Here is a 17,396-nt window from a genome sequence, read left to right as displayed (position 1 = left end):
AAAGAACAGGCACGAAGAACTAATGCACTGTAAGTGTTTTATAGGATGGTATAGTAGACACTACGTCAACGTCAGTAATACCCAGAATTAATTTATTTGTACACCTTTTACAATCTTCATTTTATTTAAATGGAGGGCAGGAAATGGAATTAAAGTTTAATTTTAAAGTTTCATTATCATAGAAGGGCAAATCTTCTTCTTCTTTCGGCTGCTCCCGTTCGGGGTCGCCACAGCGGATCATCCGTATGATCCGCATCGTGATTTGGCACATGTTTTACGCCAGATGCCCTTCCTGACGCAACCCGGGTCGCCTCTTACGACACAGGGATATGGTACACCTATTTTAACCGGGGTATACACCGGCCCAGTGCACTGGTACTCATTTCGCCGACCTCGGAAGGATGACAGGCTGAGTCGACCCCCTGGTGTATTAATTCAGTGGCCCAACGGGGCTTGAACTCGGGACCTTTTGGATCCCAAGCCGCTGCCCTACCCACTGCGCCAACACCAGGCTCCATAGAAGGGCAAATATACTGTGAAAATATAATTGTGGATTATCTATTCCTATTGTTTATAAATGGCCTATGCTCTTTTAGCATTGTGTTGATGTTAAAGCAGTTTGCAAAGATAACTCGAATGCTTTGTTGAGACATCTCATGCAGATTTAGCCAAGCAACTGATTTCAAACCTCTCTTTAAATGCAAAAATCCACAGAGCTATGCCAGAATTGCAAGAGCTCCTCTGAAGCTGCGCAAATGTTGCCATCCGTGGAACATGCCTACAGGTATGTTTAAATTTTAATTTGCAATTTATCCTTGCATTGGAGGTTGTTTTTAACCTCCGCCATCGAAGATGGATGGAGGTTACTGTTTTCACCCCTTTCTGTTTGTTTGTTTGTGAACAGTATTTCGGAAAAACGATGGATTTCGACGAAACTTGGTGGGGGGGGGGTTTAGGTCTGGTCCAAGGATCATGCCATTAGCTTTTGGACTTGGTCCAAAATCCAATATGGCTGCTATGGCGGCCAATTTGAAGAAATATTTGAATTTTTTTTTTTGCATTTCTACATGTTTTAAGTGATTTCCAACCCCCCCCCCCCCCAAAAAAAAAATTTGTTAGAGAAAAAAAAAATTGCAACTTTTTTCAACAAAATTTCGATTTTTTTGGCATTCCTACATGTTATAACTGATTTCCAACAAAAAAAACATGCCAAAATTATAATTGCGGCTGATTTTGGAACTTCAGGTGGATATACCCACGTAAAATCAATTTCTGTCTCAAGGAATCTAGTTATGACGAATGAATTGAGTATGTAAAAGGGAAAGTTGCAAACTATAACTCTGTGAGCACTGTTGACGTCAAATTGAATGAATAGGATATCAGGTTCACTTGAGTGACCTAGCAGTATTGGCGGCGGAGGTTTTGCACTCTACCGAGTGCTCCCCCTCTAGTTTTTTTTTATGTTTTGGTGTTCTTTGCTCACTGTGTCTCTTGTTTTTGCTCTTCAGGTACTCTTCCTACATTTAGATGTGGTGATGATGTCCTTTCAAAGCCAATGGAGATTATACGTTTTCTGCGGAGAATGGTAGGTTCTGTGATTTGTTCTCTCATGATTGTTGTTTGTTAGCAAACTGGAATCCTCAATCACTCCAGAATGTAGATAGACCATTATAAGAAGAATAAAAAACACCAATAATGAAGGCAATCAATGTTCTCTCAATCTTAGCCACAGTACATCAAAGCAAGTTGTGATTGGTTTTTTTTTTGCCAATTTGCTGAGTCTGCATTACGGATGTGATTAACAAAATGCAAATGCTCGGTTTCATGGAAAAGGTCAAATCCTTGTATGAAATCGACATTGGACTTCTATATAATAGTTGTTTGGGTTACTATTTATTTACATGGAGGTAACTTTAAAAACCATGAAATTGTTTGAATGTAAAACCTTTATTGGTGACTTTGAAGGACATGAGGCTTTATTATTTCCATTTTATGCCAAACTAAATAACTGGGGGTCATAATTGAAATAGGCACAGCAAGTTGCGTCAATATCACTACAGATTGGATTGTGAGGTCAGCTGGGGAAATATTTTGGTCCAAGTCTTTCTCAAACCTGCTGGTGAGGCCTGACATTAGGCTGAAGGTGATTTGTTCAGTGTGCCGGTGATAATTCACCGACTCTTCGTGAAACGTACCATGGGATCTATTGCCAACAACTTGAGGATAACCTTCAGTTTGTCTTTAAACACACTTTGTTGACCAGTCTGTCAACAAGCACGCAAATGTCTTTGTTGTCAACAAAGCACAGAGGAATGTGCTGAAACAAAACATATTTCTGTACCTTGTTAATAAAATAAAACTGGATTACCTATAACTGTATACCACACCATAATAATGAGTAACCGTTCACCAAAGTAAGATTTGAGTCATAAAGTTCACCATGACCTTAACTCTACTGTGCTGCTTATTTTAGACAGGAGGAGAAAGCATTCTGTGTGCAGAGCATGTGTAATCCCTTGCTAGCGAAGTGGAATGCATGGGGTTTACACCTGAGGTGGGTGTTGGCCCAGCCTCACTGGCTATTTACCAGGTTTCTTGAGTACAGATTCTACTACTGTGTTGATGGTGGGCTTGGAATGCTGGAAAGCAGCTGTTGGGCAATGCTCTCGCTGCTGGAGGAAGATCGGAAAGTATGGGGGCACATTGAATCGGAGTTAGAATGGAGATGTGATTTATTTGCCAAAGCCACGGTTGATGCAAAGAGTTCTGGCAGATGTTGTGTGTGTTCACAGTTGGTGTTTTGTATCCTCTGAAATTACAATTGGACTTGCTGTGCTGGATTGATCTGGAAATGCTTGGCCTGGACTATATTATGACTATTAGAAAAGTTTAAACTTTTTCTACAGTTACATGAACTCGTTATTGCAGTGTTTTGCTTTTCTCATGAGTTGCTTGTATTGTCTGCTGTGATTAGGGCTACAAACCTGACAGCCATCTCTCAGCCAAGCAAGAAGCTGATGTGGTGGCTTTCTCTGCTTTAATTGAGCAAATGCTGTTGCCTGCATTGGTGAGGATGTTGTCCATAAATTAATATGATTAGAAGCAGCACGAATATTTTTATGCCGCTGTTCCCCTTCCTCGCCACCGCCACCCCACTTCCAGGCCACCGCCACCCGTCGTCGTATCCCTTCCATGCCGCCACCATTGTCGTACAATTTCCACACTTGTAGTCATCGTCATACCCCTTCCATGCTGTCGTCGTTGTACCCCTTCCATGCCGCCGCCATCGTCGTTGTACCCCTTCCATGCCGCCGCCATCGTCGTCGTACCCCTCCACGCCCCCGCTGCCGTCTTCATACCCCTTCCATGCCGTTGTCGTCGTCGTACCCATTCCACACTGTAGTAGTCTACGTCTTACCCATTCCACATTAGTCGTCGTCGTACCCCTTCCACGGCGCCGTCGTCGTCGTACCCCTCCACGCCCCCGCTGCCGTCTTCATACCCCTTCCATGCCGTTGTCGTCGTCGTACCCATTCCACACTGTAGTAGTCTACGTCTTACCCATTCCACACTAGTCGTCGTTGTACCCCTTCCATGCTGTCGGTGTCATACCCCTTCCACGTCGCCGTCGTACCCCTCTACACCCCCGCCGCAGTCTTCATACCCCTTCCACACCACCGCCGTCGTCATTGTACCCCTTCCACCACGCCATCGTCGTCTCAGTACCCCTTCCACGCCACCGCCGTTCATACCCCATTCATGCCACCGTCGTACTCCTTCCACGCCACCGCTGCCATCGTACCCCTTCCACGTCACCACCACCGTTGTACCCCTTCCACGTTGCCCCCACCGTCGTACCCCTTCCATGTCTCCGCCACTGTTGTCACTGTCGTTCCCCTTCCCTGCCACAGTCACACCACTTCCATGCCACCGTTGCCATCATACCCCTTCCATGCCGCAGTCGTACCCCTTCCACGTCGTCGTCGTACCTCTTCCACGCTGCTGCCACCACCTCGCTTCCACGCTGCCGCCCTCCTTCCATGCCACCGCCATCCCCCTTCCACGGCCCCACCAGCATTCTTCACTGCCCTCTCCCATTATTTTTTTTGTTTATTTTAATTGCATTTGCAGCTTCACACGTTCTGGGTGGATCCTCAAAACTATGTGGAACTCATTCGGCCCTGGTATGGTGCAAGTATGGGCTTCCCTTACAATCTTTTCTTGCCATATCTGAATCGGCGAAAAGTTATCAGCAGGTTGGAGTTCAGCGTAGGGCGCTTACCTTTCATCACTATTAAGGAGACAGAAGCCCAGGTATGTAAAATAATGTTGCATAAAACAAATACCTGCTTCTAGTTCTATTCTTAGTTCTTACCGGTTCTTTTGTTACTTAAAACCAGCCATGAGATGTCTGCCGTCTTGCCATGAAAGTACATATTTTTTTTTTCAAATATATTGATTTAAAATAAAAAGGGGAATTCACAGGTACAGTGCAGTCCTTAGAGTTTAAACAGAATAATAGGTTGGATGAGGGGGGGGGGGGTATGGGAAAGGTGAGCGAGTTGGTTATTGTAAAAAGAAATACAGAAATGTGATGGTTGTGTTATTCTTGTTTATATTTTAAACTTTAATTTTGGAAACTTTAAAGGAACGGCCCAAAATAGCTCCAAAACACAGCTTGCATTTCATGAGTGAATGAGGGATATGAAATGGAGGTCAGTTGGGGAAGAAGGGAAGGAATGATGATTCCTGAAGGAGCTTATGGAATAAGTTCAAGATAGTCGACAACTCCATAATAATGGGAAGTTGATAAATGGAAATATTAGTCAACATAAAAGCTCTGTTATCGTTATTACAAAAATAAAATGAACTGTTCATTCAAACCGATGAACCTTTATTTCTTTTTTGATCTGAAATTGGAAACATTAAAAATTTTCATTTCCATTTCGTAACTAAGCAAGTCCATCTATAGATGTAATCGACCTTTGTGAGCTTCAGCTTTCAATTGACCATTGTAAATACGAGCCAAAATGTGAAGAAAAAAAAAAAATATATATATATATATATATATATATAATTTATTTATGTTAATTTTGTCTTATCTGAAACATCGTGATACATTTCCACTCTGAGTCATTTTGCAATCCTATGCCAAGTCTTTAGTTTATTTCCAGAAGTACACTACTACTATTACTTCTATTTTCATGGCCCCAATTAGTCCCACCACCTTGTGGGGTTGGCCTCATGGGTTTTTCCTCTCCACACCCCACGATGCGAGCATTCTCTCTCTGCACCCCCACCTCTCTCATGGCCCTTTCCACCACTTCCTTCAACCTCAGTTTTGGTCTGCCTGTTCTCCTAGTACAGTACGTACAATTTTCAATCTCAATAGAGCGAAGTCGATGGTGCGCCATCGCAAATCCCCACGCTTCCCACCTAAAGCAAAGTTGAAAGATGGCAAAAAGTTCTACCAGGAATGACCCAACATCACATTTTGAGTTTAAATTTAAAAAGGTCTTCTTTTTTGACCCTAATGAACCAGGGGTCAAATCCAAAAAATCGTTACATATTTCATGCATCCCCAAATGTTGATTGCATATCCAAATTTTCATTTTAAAAGTCCGTAATTGCATTTTTTGGTATTTGACCTTTTGCCCGTGCCCCAGGGTCCAAGGGGGCAGAGCTGAAATGATATTGCTCTCGCACATTCTTGCCATGTGGTGGGTGATTATAACGACCAAGTTTGGTGAATTATTTTCTTCACAACCATTTTGAAGGAGATGGTGTGACGGATGGACAAACATGAAGACAGACAGAGGCGATTACAATAACCCCCACCTCCCCCCCCCGTCCCCCATTTTTCTTTTCAAAAAGTGTGGGGATAACTAAAAGAAAACAAAAGTTATTTGCATAAATAAATATGTTATCAAAATTTGTCTTTTTTCACTATGCCAGTTGGTATTTATTGCAATAATTTGGAGCGTTTAGTATATGCATCTATGGTGGAACCTTGCTTACCCCTCACATGCCATCCACGCCTCTTTCCTCCTCTTCCTCCTATTTTCTTTCAGCCTTCTGTTTGTAGTGTCTCATCACTTTTCCAACACTTCTCCGTTGCTCTCTCTTTTCAACACTGCAGTCTATGAAGCGAAACCATTAAAGATGAGAATGTTTAATTTGTTTGCAGATTTATCGCAATGCCAGGGAGTGCTTGAACCTCCTGTCACACCAGCTAGGAAAGCAAGACTACTACTTTGGCAATTTGTAAGTTTTAAACATTTCTCCTGCTCAGAAAAACTGACATGGTCTCTGTTTATCTTTTCTAGTCAAAGTGAAAGCAGTAATTGCATAAAAGAAAACGATTTATGGGGAAGGAAGGAAGGAAGGAAAGGAAGCAATACTCAGAAGGTTATCAAAAGCAATTGAGAGCATTTTGACTCTGAATACATTGTTCAAAGATCATGATAGAATGTGCTGTGCATTATACCAGTTATCAGTATATTGGATCTTATCCACTAAAAGTGGATAAGATCATTTACTGCTGTGGGAAACGCAGTGTGGTTATGTTTTAAGTGTTCGCCCCTCATATGCCTCGTGTTGGCTTGATGTTTAGGGTGGAAGGTTTGGGATCCCAGGGTCCTGAGTTCAAATCCTGCTCGGGTGTTGATTTAATTTCAGGTGGGGTTGGCTCAGCCTGTCATCCTTCTGAGGTCGGAGAAATGAGCACCAGCTTGCTGGGATAATTGAACCATTTGAGTATCCTGTGTCGGAGTGGCGACCTGTCCAGGATTGTGCCCAATAGCCCAGGAGATTCCTTCAGCAGCACCGACGCTCTGTACAGTGTGCTCTCAGGATGGTTAGCCCTTCATGAGCCCAAAGTGAAGGGCTAACGTATGAAACCTCAACAGAACATCGTTTCTCACGGCAATAAACGTACGATAATTAAAATCCGTTATTTATCTTGTCAACTGACACAGGCTGATGCTCGTATCGAGTTGCATCAATAAAGTGCACTTGCAGGTTCAATTAAACAAGCAAAACTCCATGTTTCTCGATCGACTTGCCTTCTCAAGTTGGGTGAATCGATCGGGTCTCGTTCACTTTGCGTTGTGTCTGCATGCTCATTTGACTCACAGCTCTTCTCGTACAATGCAGACCCAGCACCCTGGATGCCGTGGTATTTGCTCACCTGGCTCCGTTGCTCCGTGCACCGTTGCTGGGACGTACCCTACAACTGCATCTGAAGGCCTTGCCAAATCTGTGCCGGCATTGTAGTCGCATGCTCGATTGCTGCTTCCCTACTCTGTCTGCAGAAGGTAAGACTACTACTGAAGGATTTCTGAGTAGTTGGTGTATTTATTACCTCTGCCACCGAAGGTGAAGGAGGTTATGTTTTCACCCCTTTTGGGTGGTTGCTAGACTACCCTTATTCTCAGTTTTTCCGTCTGTCTATATGTTTGAATGTTTGTTTGTAATGGACAGCTCTGGAGGCCAGAGGAGTCAACCGATTTTGATGAAACTTGACAGGTAGGTTCATACCACGATCTAGTTGTACGATTTTGAACACCGTTGCTATGGACACCACCGTCGCCTTGCAACGGGACTTCGAAATTTTTGAAAAATCCTAAAAAGTTCATCTTTTTCGAAAATCAAAATCAGCTTCGAGGCTTTTATGCGCACTATAATCAACCTCTTTGTCAAAAAAATTTCAGCCCGATCCGTCAAAAACTGTGACTAGTATGCAATTATGTAGCAACCACCCATATCGCCTACCGGCTTGTCTGTTTATCTGTTTGTCTGTGTGAAAGATATCTCAACAAGGACAAATGTGTCCAAGAGCCGCATCCTAAAGGTTTTGGCTTCACCAGAAGAAGAGGAAGAATTAAAAAACAACAAAAAACAACAACAACAACTTCCGATATTTCGTCACGTGCCGTCACGTCACGTCCTTCATGGACGACCTTCGTTCATGACGAGAAAATAGTGTATTTACGAAATTACAATATAATAAATGGAATAATCTTTAAATAGTAACGTGAACTTTTCGAAACTTAAAAGCAAATGTCCAAATATATATAAAGTTCATGATAGACGCTCTCAAAAGGCACCCTCAATGCGAGGGTGTGTACAGGTGTTTAGTATTTAAGGAGATCCGGATCCTATATATAAAAGAGCCGAGTCCGAAAGGTTTTGTCTTCACAAGAAGAAGAAGAACAACAACAACAACAACAACAACAACAGGAAGAAGAAGAACAACAACAAGAAGAAGAACAACGCCAAGCTCTCTTAGAGCAGCGTTCGCTATGCGAGACGCTGCTAAAAAGTTGTGGACGGATCCAGATGAACTTTGGTGGGTAGGTTGGGTGTGTGACAAGGACAAATTGATTAGATTTTGGTGAAGATCTGGATCCGAATCTGACTACTACAATTTTTAAAGTGATTCTTCATTGAGAGATAGGGCCAAAAACGATATCTCAAAAAGTTGTAGATGGATTCGGGTGAAACTTGGTGGACAGGTTGGGTGTGTGACAAGGAAGAATTGATTCAATTTTGGTGAACATCCAAATCTGGATCAGAGACTTTTTAAAGTGATTCTTCACCAATGAGAGATAGGGCCAAAAACGACATATAGCGCAATATCTCAAAAATGTATTGGGCCCGATATTTTCTCGTGGATCAGGCATTACGTGGTGAAGTATGCGCTCTACCGAGTGCCCTTCTAGTTTATTTATTTTTGTGAGGGGATAAGATTAATGTCATGTTAATTGACACCATTTGGAATATAAGTTGTACTTTTGATACCTGAAAAGAAGATGAACATACTCCAAAAATGCCTTTTCCTTCATGACTGTGCTTACCCTCTCCAATGTCATTGAGGCCATTGTGGAGACTTTGGCACATCACATCATAGAGGTGAAGCAACAAGATTAGCTCTATCGTTTGGGTTCACACCTGGTGTGTATAACTGTTGTACAACCATTCTTAGGTTTATTTCCTCGTTTGCTGTACATTCTGTTCTCTTTTGTATAACTGTTTCAAATTGGTTGAGCCAATTACAATATAATAAATTACGAAATTACAATATAATAAATGAAAAAAAATTTCAAGCATGCACCAGGCATGTGATTAAAAAAAAAAAAAAAGTAATTCTATATCTATATATAATTTTTTTTTTTTTTAAATCCAAATTGTAAAGTGAGAAACTTACTGCATCATGATTATAAAACCTATAAGCCTTCCCACTATGAGGGTTTATCTTCTCAGCCTTTGGTGGTTGTGGCTGTAGTGCTCATTATCCTTAATATTTTTGAAGTAATTTACCTATTTTAATTTTCTGTGGTATAAGCCCATCCCCTCCCTTCCCCGTGCAGCGGGAGGCGTGTGTGTGTGTGTGTGTGTGTGTGTGTGTGTGTGTGTGTGTGTGTGTGTGTGTGTGTGTGTGTGTGTGTGTGTGTGTGTGTGTGTGTGTGTGTGTGTGTGTGTTGTAATGTTTTTGGCATAAATTTGTCCACAAACCTTTATTGTGAGAATATGTAATACACTAATTGTTGGGTCAAAAGGGCAAAGTCACAGGCAGCACAAATAAGTCAGATCAGCCCGTCCATAGCGGGTCAAGCGCAAAATGGGCCGTTTTTTTATCGCTTCTGTGTTTATTTATTTACCATTTCAGCTTCAGTGTGTCTGTCCAGGCCATAACTTTTGTTTGTTTCCTTGTTTGTTTTTACCAATTGAGCGTTTCTCATGACATCTTCAACAAACCTTTATTTTGAGAATCTGGAGAACACAAATGGAAAAAAAAAATGTACAATTTTTTTTTTAATGTCGTTTTCGTCAAGTTGAGTTTGAGTCCAAAGCGAATGTGGATGGGCATTGCATTTTGAGATGCTTTGTAGTTCTGTAATGTATTATTTTCTTTTGTTCATTGACATAATCTCCATAATTGAATGATACAAATGAGCCTTTGAGCAGCGATGTTTATGCGCATCTTTGAAATTTGCGTGTATTCACACGACGCTCGATCTTTCGAATGGAAATGTCACACCATAGTCGTTTACGAGTTCTACTCTATGTGGAATGTTTGGCTGACAATTAAAATGGCATGCTTGGGTAATTGCTTGCAGGAGGATCCCGGCCAGAGAGAGAGCAGATGGACGCCAACCTGCAGAAATTAACCGAGCTGGTAAACAAGGAGTCGAACCTCATTGAGAAGGTGCGGCTACAGCATTTCCCATCTTGAGTTTTGTTTTTGGTGCGCAAGGAATTTCTCTCAATGCAAGCAGTCCACAGTCGTTCGCAGCAATTGTACATTTTTGTTGAAATGGGGGAAAATAATTTCTCCTGATTCTTCTGGAAAAAATCCTTTTTGGTTCAACACAAAGCCACAAGTTGCCCCCCAACACACCAATGGTGCCTCCCCTACCCTTTGTGTGGATGAGAACACTCGGCAGAAAATGATTGTTCATCTGGATTTTGTTAAAAGCAAAAAAAATCTGAATGCACTCTCAGATTATAGAAATGAATTTCTTCTGATGCAAATTAATTTTCACTCGCTGAGTTTTTGCATGAGAGCATATCTTCATGTCGGCGTCGTCATCATCGACCAACGACTTTTCCCCCCTTTTTTCAGGGGATTGGTAGAATGATGATATTCCTCCATAATTATCTATCCATTGCATCAGTTTCGTGCAAACCCAAACATTCCGAGTCCATTTTCATTATTTATTTACCAAATGAAGATGTGCTCTGAGAGCATAATCTTAATTTGGTAAATAAATAGTGCAAAGGAACTTGATTGTTATCCCTTCACTCTTTGAAAAACAAACAGGGGATCTATATACATATATATAAAGTTTCTACCAGTCCGTTCGAGGAGGGGCTTCAAAATCAAATCACTGCCATCTTGTTTATGCTGTCTTGCCTCTCTTGTAAGACTCGTACTTTCTTGCACTCTCATGGCTTTATCTTAACTCTAATTCGATATCTGATTTCATTTTTCATGGTCACGAAGATGGTTTAACACTCGATTGAAAAAAAACAACAGGAAGAAAATTGGCATTTTCAGAAAACAAATGCATTTTAAGTGAAGTTAAAGCCTGTAATATAAAGTCCATTCAGTCTCCCTCACGGCTTTATCTTAACTACAATTCGATATACGATTTCATTTTTTTGTAGTCGCTAAGATGGTTTCAGTTTAAACAAAAGGTGAGAAAATTGTATGAATATTGGCGTTTTTAGACAAAAATGCATTCTAATAGCCATTTTGAATGTATGCGTTCAGACGTGATGTTGGGAGGGGGGAGAGAGCAGGGAATAGTGAGGGGAGAGAGGATAGAGGGTGAAGAGGGGAGGGAGGAGGTGTAGAAGAGTGAGGGTAGGGTTCCCGGCTCAGGAATTAGTTATCATAGCCGTTTTGAATGTATCTGGTCAGACACGATGTGGGGAGGGGGAGAGGAGAGGGGGTTGAGTGGAAGAGGAAGGGTAGCGTTCCCTGCTATGAAAAACTGAAGCAAGGGATCGAACTGGAGTTTATTTTTTTTTATATATTCCCGGGGTTTCTATAGTTTATTCAAGGCGAGTAATAACTTTTTTCCAACTATATAATTAAACGATACTTCGAAAAACTTTGTACGTAATCAATTGAATATGTGGACTAAAGGCCCGGTCACACCTTGACGTTTTAGCCAGCGATGGCAACGCATTAAAATGTATCTAAAACGCTGGCTTACGTTGAACTTTTGATGTTTTTTTTTAAAGATTCGGATGTATTCATAGCGACTTGGTCTTATGTATAACGCATTGGTAACGGACACAGAACGTTTCGTTGTGTTATAGATAACTTATACCAACGAATGCTGAACCTGTTGTCGGCCTACACAACCGATGCCCAACGATAGTCTAACTTAGGCATAGCGCGTTGCACGCATCGACGACGATGTCGTGACGTAGCCTATTAAAAGGCTGACGCACAACGATTCGAATCATAACTGCCGTAGAAATGGAAGTGACAACATCGCGGTCACACCTTGGCGATCTTGCCAGCGTATGCCGACCTAAGAAAAATGTGTCTAAAACGTTGGGGCACGTCAAATACGGTATGAGTAAGTTTGGTATACGTGAGTACAACGCTAAAGTATGCTATCATACGTCGTAGTAAGTAGAGTACGTCAAGAAATTTTAAACATGTTCAAAATTTTACGACATACTCGGCGTATGACACACGTTCCGCATGCGATGGGGATAAGTTTTACACACGATATGTGGACGCTTACACACGTCCACAAAGGCTACTTATAAGCTACTCATAAGTCAAAACACGTCGCGGTAATGTCTTTTTTACGCGAAACTTATTTCTAACTTATGTTTGACGTGCTTTGAACCAATTCTTTACGTAGTCCCAACACACATCGACGTATGTAGACGTATTCCAATGACGTCTTCCGGTCGACAAAAAAAAAAATGAACGTGTTTCTAGCTTACAACTGCCATATAAAGACGTGTTCCCAGCGGTTTTGGGAATTGGTATATAAAAATGCTGCTCATAAAAGGGGAACCCAACAGTGTTTTCGAGTCCTTTTTGAGTCTATGTCCATGTCAGCAGTAACAGTATCAGTATCAGTATCAGTATTAGTATTAGTATTAGTAGTAGTTTGTTCATGTTGGCAGTAGTAGGTGAGTGTGAGGGGGAGGGTGTGGGTTATGATGGATCGTCCTTGCGTTTAACGATTTAACGATTTAAATGATAAACTCAACGATTTAAATGGCTGCATCTCCACTATTGAAAGTAGACGCTTGCGCTCAACAATTGGATTTTTTTACACTCAACGACTTTTAAACGGTACCACTCAGCTATTTTCATTGTTTACAATGAACGATTTAAATTGCTGTCACTCGCCTTTGTTTTTTGACGCTGGGGTTTGGAAATTTGAAGCGTTTCTTCTGAACGTGTTAAAACGCTCAAACTCGACTATTTTAAATAGACGCTGCCGATGGACAATTAGAATCATAGCCAAGCTAGACATCGAAGTGTGAACATCCTCGTCATGCCGAAGAAAAGTTTGAAGAATGCTGCAAATAAGTGTCCTGGCTGTGGTCGTGGACGCTGACGCAAGGACGATCCATTATACCGACGTCTTTCAGCCTATGAGTAACTTAAAAGTAACGTCTGTCGACGTGTGGCAACGATCGCGTAACGTGCCAACAACACGTTAATCATAGGTTAGAAATAAGTTTCGGGTACGCTAAACATTACCTCGGCGTGTCTCAACTTATGATTAACTTACAAGTAGCATGTGTTGACGTCTGTCAACGATCGCAGACCGTGCATACAACTTGTGGCCAGCGTAGCGGAACGTGCGAGTCATACGCCGGCATACGTCGTGAAATTTCAAGCATGAAAAAATTTGAGGACAACCAAAAAGTACAACGTTTAAAGCCAACGCACAACGACGTATGGCAGTGTTTTTCAGCGTGCTCTCAATGTTATCAAAACTTACCCATAACGTATTCAACGTGTGCCAGCGTTTTAGAAAAAAAAATCAAAAATCGGCATACGTTGGCTAAAACGTCAAGGTGTGACCGGGCCTTAACAATGGAATGCAATATTTATAAATAACGTTTGGTTTTAAGGAATTTTTAAGTCTGGTGTTGGTTTCATAGTTAAAGGCGCTGTCACACCTTGATGATTTAGCCAACAATGGCAACGTATAAAAATGTATGTAAAACGTTGGCGTACGCTGAAATTTTGATGTTTTTTTTTAAAGTTTTGGTCGTATTCATAACGTGTTAGTCGTATGCATAACATATCAGTAACGGGCACAGAACGTTTCGTTGTCTTGTGGATAACTTATACCAATGAATGCTTAGCCTGTTGCCGGCGTTCACAACCTATGCCCAACGATAGTTTAACTTAGGCATAGCGCGCTGCACGTATCGCCGACGAACTCGTGGTGTAGCTTGTTAAAAACCTGCCGCACGCCGATTTAAATCATAACCGCCTGAGAATTGGAAGTGTCAACCACGCAGTCACACCTTGACGATTTAGCCAGCGTATGCCGACCGATGAAAAATGTATCTAAAACGCTGGCACACGTCGAATACGGTATGGGTAAGTTGTGTATACGTTAAGAGCACGTTGAAAAACGATGAAGTACGCTGTCATATTTCGTGGTACGTTTAGTATGTCGTGAAATTTCAAGCATGCTGAAAATTTTACGACGTACTCGCCGTATGGCTCACACGTTCCGCTACGCTGGGAATAAGTTGTAGGCACGATATGCGATCGTTGACACACGTCGACACAAGTTCCTTGTAAGTTACTCATAAGTCGAAACACGTCGAGGTAATGTTTAGCATACCAGAAACTTATTTTCTCCATCAAGGCACATTTTCTTTTTTCTCTCCTTGGCTCCGTGAAGGCACGTGACAAAATCTCTGAAGTTGTTGTTGTTTTTTGTTTGTTTGTTTTTTTAGTCTATCACGAATTTTAAAATATATTCGCACATTTGCTTTTAAGTTTCGACGTCGACGTGACAATATCCTCAAACAGAAAATATTCACAGAGGAGGAACTAAGAATAAGACATGAGCAAACTGAAGAGGCAATCGAACGTGACGTAACGGCACGTGACGAAATATCAGAACTTATTGTTGTTTTATTTTTTTTAACGCTGCCAATACACAATTATACAGTAGCTGTAAATTAGAAACACGTTCAGTAAGTTCTGTGGTCATCCAGAAGACGTCAATCAAATACGTCAATATGCGTTGGAGGTAAGTTACACATAGGTTCAAAGCACGTTACTCATAGGTTAGAAATAAGTTTTGGGTACGCTAAGCATTACCTCGACGTGTTTCGACTTATGAGTAACTTACAAGTAACGTGCCTCGACATGTGTCAACGATCGCATAACTTGCCTCGGTGTGTCAACGATCGTGTAACGTGCCTACAACACATTACTCATAGGTTATAAATAAGTTTCAGGTACGCTAATCATTACCTCGACTTATGAGTAACTTACAAGTAACGTGTGTCGACATGTGTCAACGATCGCATAACATGCCTACAACTTATGGCCAGCGCAGCGGAACGTGTGAGTCATACGCTGGCATACGTCGTAAAATTTCAAGCATGCTAAAATTTGAGGACAACCGCAAAGTACAACGATGAAAGCCAGCGTACTACGACGTATGGCAGTGTTTTTCAGTGTGCTCTTAACGTATACAAACTTCCCCATAACGTATTCGACGTGTGCCGGCGTTTTAGACAAATTTTTCATACGTTGGCTAAATCGTCAAGGTGTGACAGGGCCTTAAGGTGGCTGGCTTGGGACCTTAGGGTCCTAAGTTTTAGCCCCTGTCTACCACTTGATTAACACCAGGTGGGGTTGACTCAGCCCATCATCCTTCCGAGGCCGGCAAAATGAGTAATGGTGTACTGGGGTAACCATTCCGGATAACCTGCGTTGGAGTGGCGACCCGTCCAGGAATGTACGCCCTGCCAAGGAACCTGCCTTGGGAGCCCTATGCATCTTTACGGTATGAGAAGAATGGTATTATTATGAAGGAATTTTTAATTTGTGAAGTGAAGTATATTTGATGCTTTCAAGTTTAAAAATGAATGGCAGAAGTAAGTCAATCAAGGCAAGTTCTCTCCCCCCCTCTCAAGTCAAGGTAGAAGAAAGTCACTCTACACCCCCTCCCTCCCTCCTCTCACCTGTGCACGATCCTCTTCTCCTTCCCCATCCCCCCTGTGCATGATCCTCTCACGCCAAGTCAAAAGCAAGTCTCAAAACACCCTCTCACCCCACCTCCCTCGTCTCCCCTGTGCAGGGTGCATGATGATGAGAGAGAGCTCGAGAGATAGAGGTAGAGGTAGAGAGAGAGTGAGGTAGAGAGAGGTGTGTTGGGAAATTGAGATATTGTAATCACATTTTACATGACATGGAATTACACATCACAAACAGTATTTTCATGTGTATTCTGTGTGGACATGTTTCACAAATTTTGTGAAGGAAATAAATTGTGTAGATTCCATAATTTCTGGGTGTGGCGAATTGGCAGTCCAAATTTTGTAAAAGTACGTGCAGCATCTCACTCAAGATGTCCAAATGTCATACGTGTCTATGTCCATGGGTTTCCCATGGGTGCCCCACTAGTTATTATAATGGGCTCTGTCTGTCTGTCCGTTCATCCATCCATCCATCCATCCATCATGCTATCTCCTCCTCAAAAGCTGTGCAGAAATTCGAACTTGGTGGTTATGATCACCACATGGCAAGAAAGTATCATTTTTGCCCTGCCCCTGAGAGCGGAGTCAAAAAATCAAATGTCAGAAAATGCAATGACGGGCACATTAAAACATTTTAAAATGAAATTTTGTGTAAGCAATCAACATTGGGGAATGCATTAAATATGTAACGATTTTAAAAGTATTTTTATCACCAGTTCATGCCCTAGGGGATGGGGACTTCGGGTCACAGGGGTCAACATGGAAAACAAGGACAAATGTGTCCAAGAGCAGCGTCCTAAAGGTTTTGTCGGCTAAAAAAAAAAAAAAAAAAAAAAAAAACAACTTCCGATATTTCGTCACGTGCCTTGATCGAGCCAATAGCGACACCAGTCATAGTGTATTTACGAAATATAGTGTATTTACGAAATAAATAATGTATTTACGAATTTACAATACATTAAATGGAATAATCTTTCAATAGTAACGTGAACTTTTCGAAACTTTAAAGCAAATGTCCGAATATATTTAAAAGTTCATGATAGACGCTCTCAAAAGGCACCCTCAATGCGAGGATGTGTACAAGTGTTTAGTATTTAAAGAGATCCGGATTGTGTATATAAAAGAGCAGAGTCCGAATATAAAGGTTTTGTCTTCGGAAGAAGAAGAAGAAGAAGAAGAAGAACAACAACAACAACAACAACGTCGAGCGTTCTTAGAGCAGCGTTCGCTATGCGAGACGCTGCTAAAAAATTAATTCAAAATTTGATATTGGGTCAATCCTGGTGGAACTTTTTGCCATCTTTCAACTTTGCCTTCGGTGGGAAGCGTGGGGATTTGCGATGGTGTGCCATCGACTTCACTCTAGTTACCCTCATCGGAGGAGATGGTATTGCATCTGGGTCCATTTGTCTGTCTCTCTATTTGTTTGTTTGTTACTTAGCAATTTTTTATATATTTTATTTTCTGGCAAGTATGTTGATCGTTTCCATTTGTTTGTTTGTCCGCTCACCTTTAATTGCCTAGAGGTCACAATTTAAAACCGATCTTCACAAAACTTCACCAAACGATGGAGTTTGTGGTCTGACAGAATCGTATTTATTTTGAGGTCAAAAGGTCAACAACCTTTTCAAAATTCTAAAATCCTCAATTTTCGTCCGATTGAGTTGAAA

General features: G+C 41.6%; 2 protein-coding genes across 8 annotated transcripts in view; one reads left to right on the top strand and one right to left on the bottom strand.

The window, feature by feature from the left end:
* Positions 1-17,396, bottom strand: part of GBA1 (glucosylceramidase beta 1) — a 113,906-nt gene that overhangs the window by 18,894 nt on the left and 77,616 nt on the right. For 2 of the 6 annotated variants that reach the window (XR_015049279.1, XR_015049280.1), the window contains exon 13: positions 6,019-6,140. The exons of 1 other annotated variant lie outside the window; for it this stretch is intronic. The gene's annotated coding sequence lies outside the window, so the exon portion shown is untranslated. Of the gene's footprint in view, positions 1-5,895; positions 6,141-17,396 lie in introns of those variants that run through there. 3 more of the 6 variants (XR_015049278.1, XR_015049282.1, XR_015049277.1) reach the window with 2 other exon arrangements.
* The window catches only part of LOC147016981 (metaxin-3-like), a 40,012-nt gene that overhangs the window by 20,001 nt on the left and 2,615 nt on the right, over positions 1-17,396 (top strand). Inside the window, exons 2-8 of one of the 2 annotated variants that reach the window (XM_085846293.1) lie at positions 715-784; positions 1,509-1,585; positions 2,975-3,067; positions 4,132-4,314; positions 6,188-6,264; positions 7,156-7,316; positions 10,122-10,210. In XM_085846293.1, coding sequence (XP_085702419.1) covers positions 715-784; positions 1,509-1,585; positions 2,975-3,067; positions 4,132-4,314; positions 6,188-6,264; positions 7,156-7,316; positions 10,122-10,210 — 750 coding nt within the window. The other variant, XM_085846294.1, reaches the window with a different exon arrangement.

The sequence above is a fragment of the Eptatretus burgeri genome, chromosome 11 (assembly GCF_056783735.1).
Source record: "Eptatretus burgeri isolate ZD-2024b chromosome 11, Ebu_testis_v1, whole genome shotgun sequence".
Lineage (NCBI taxonomy): Eukaryota > Metazoa > Chordata > Myxini > Myxiniformes > Myxinidae > Eptatretus > Eptatretus burgeri.
Note: the sequence above shows the minus strand (reverse complement) of the source record. Positions and strands in the feature narration are given on the sequence as shown.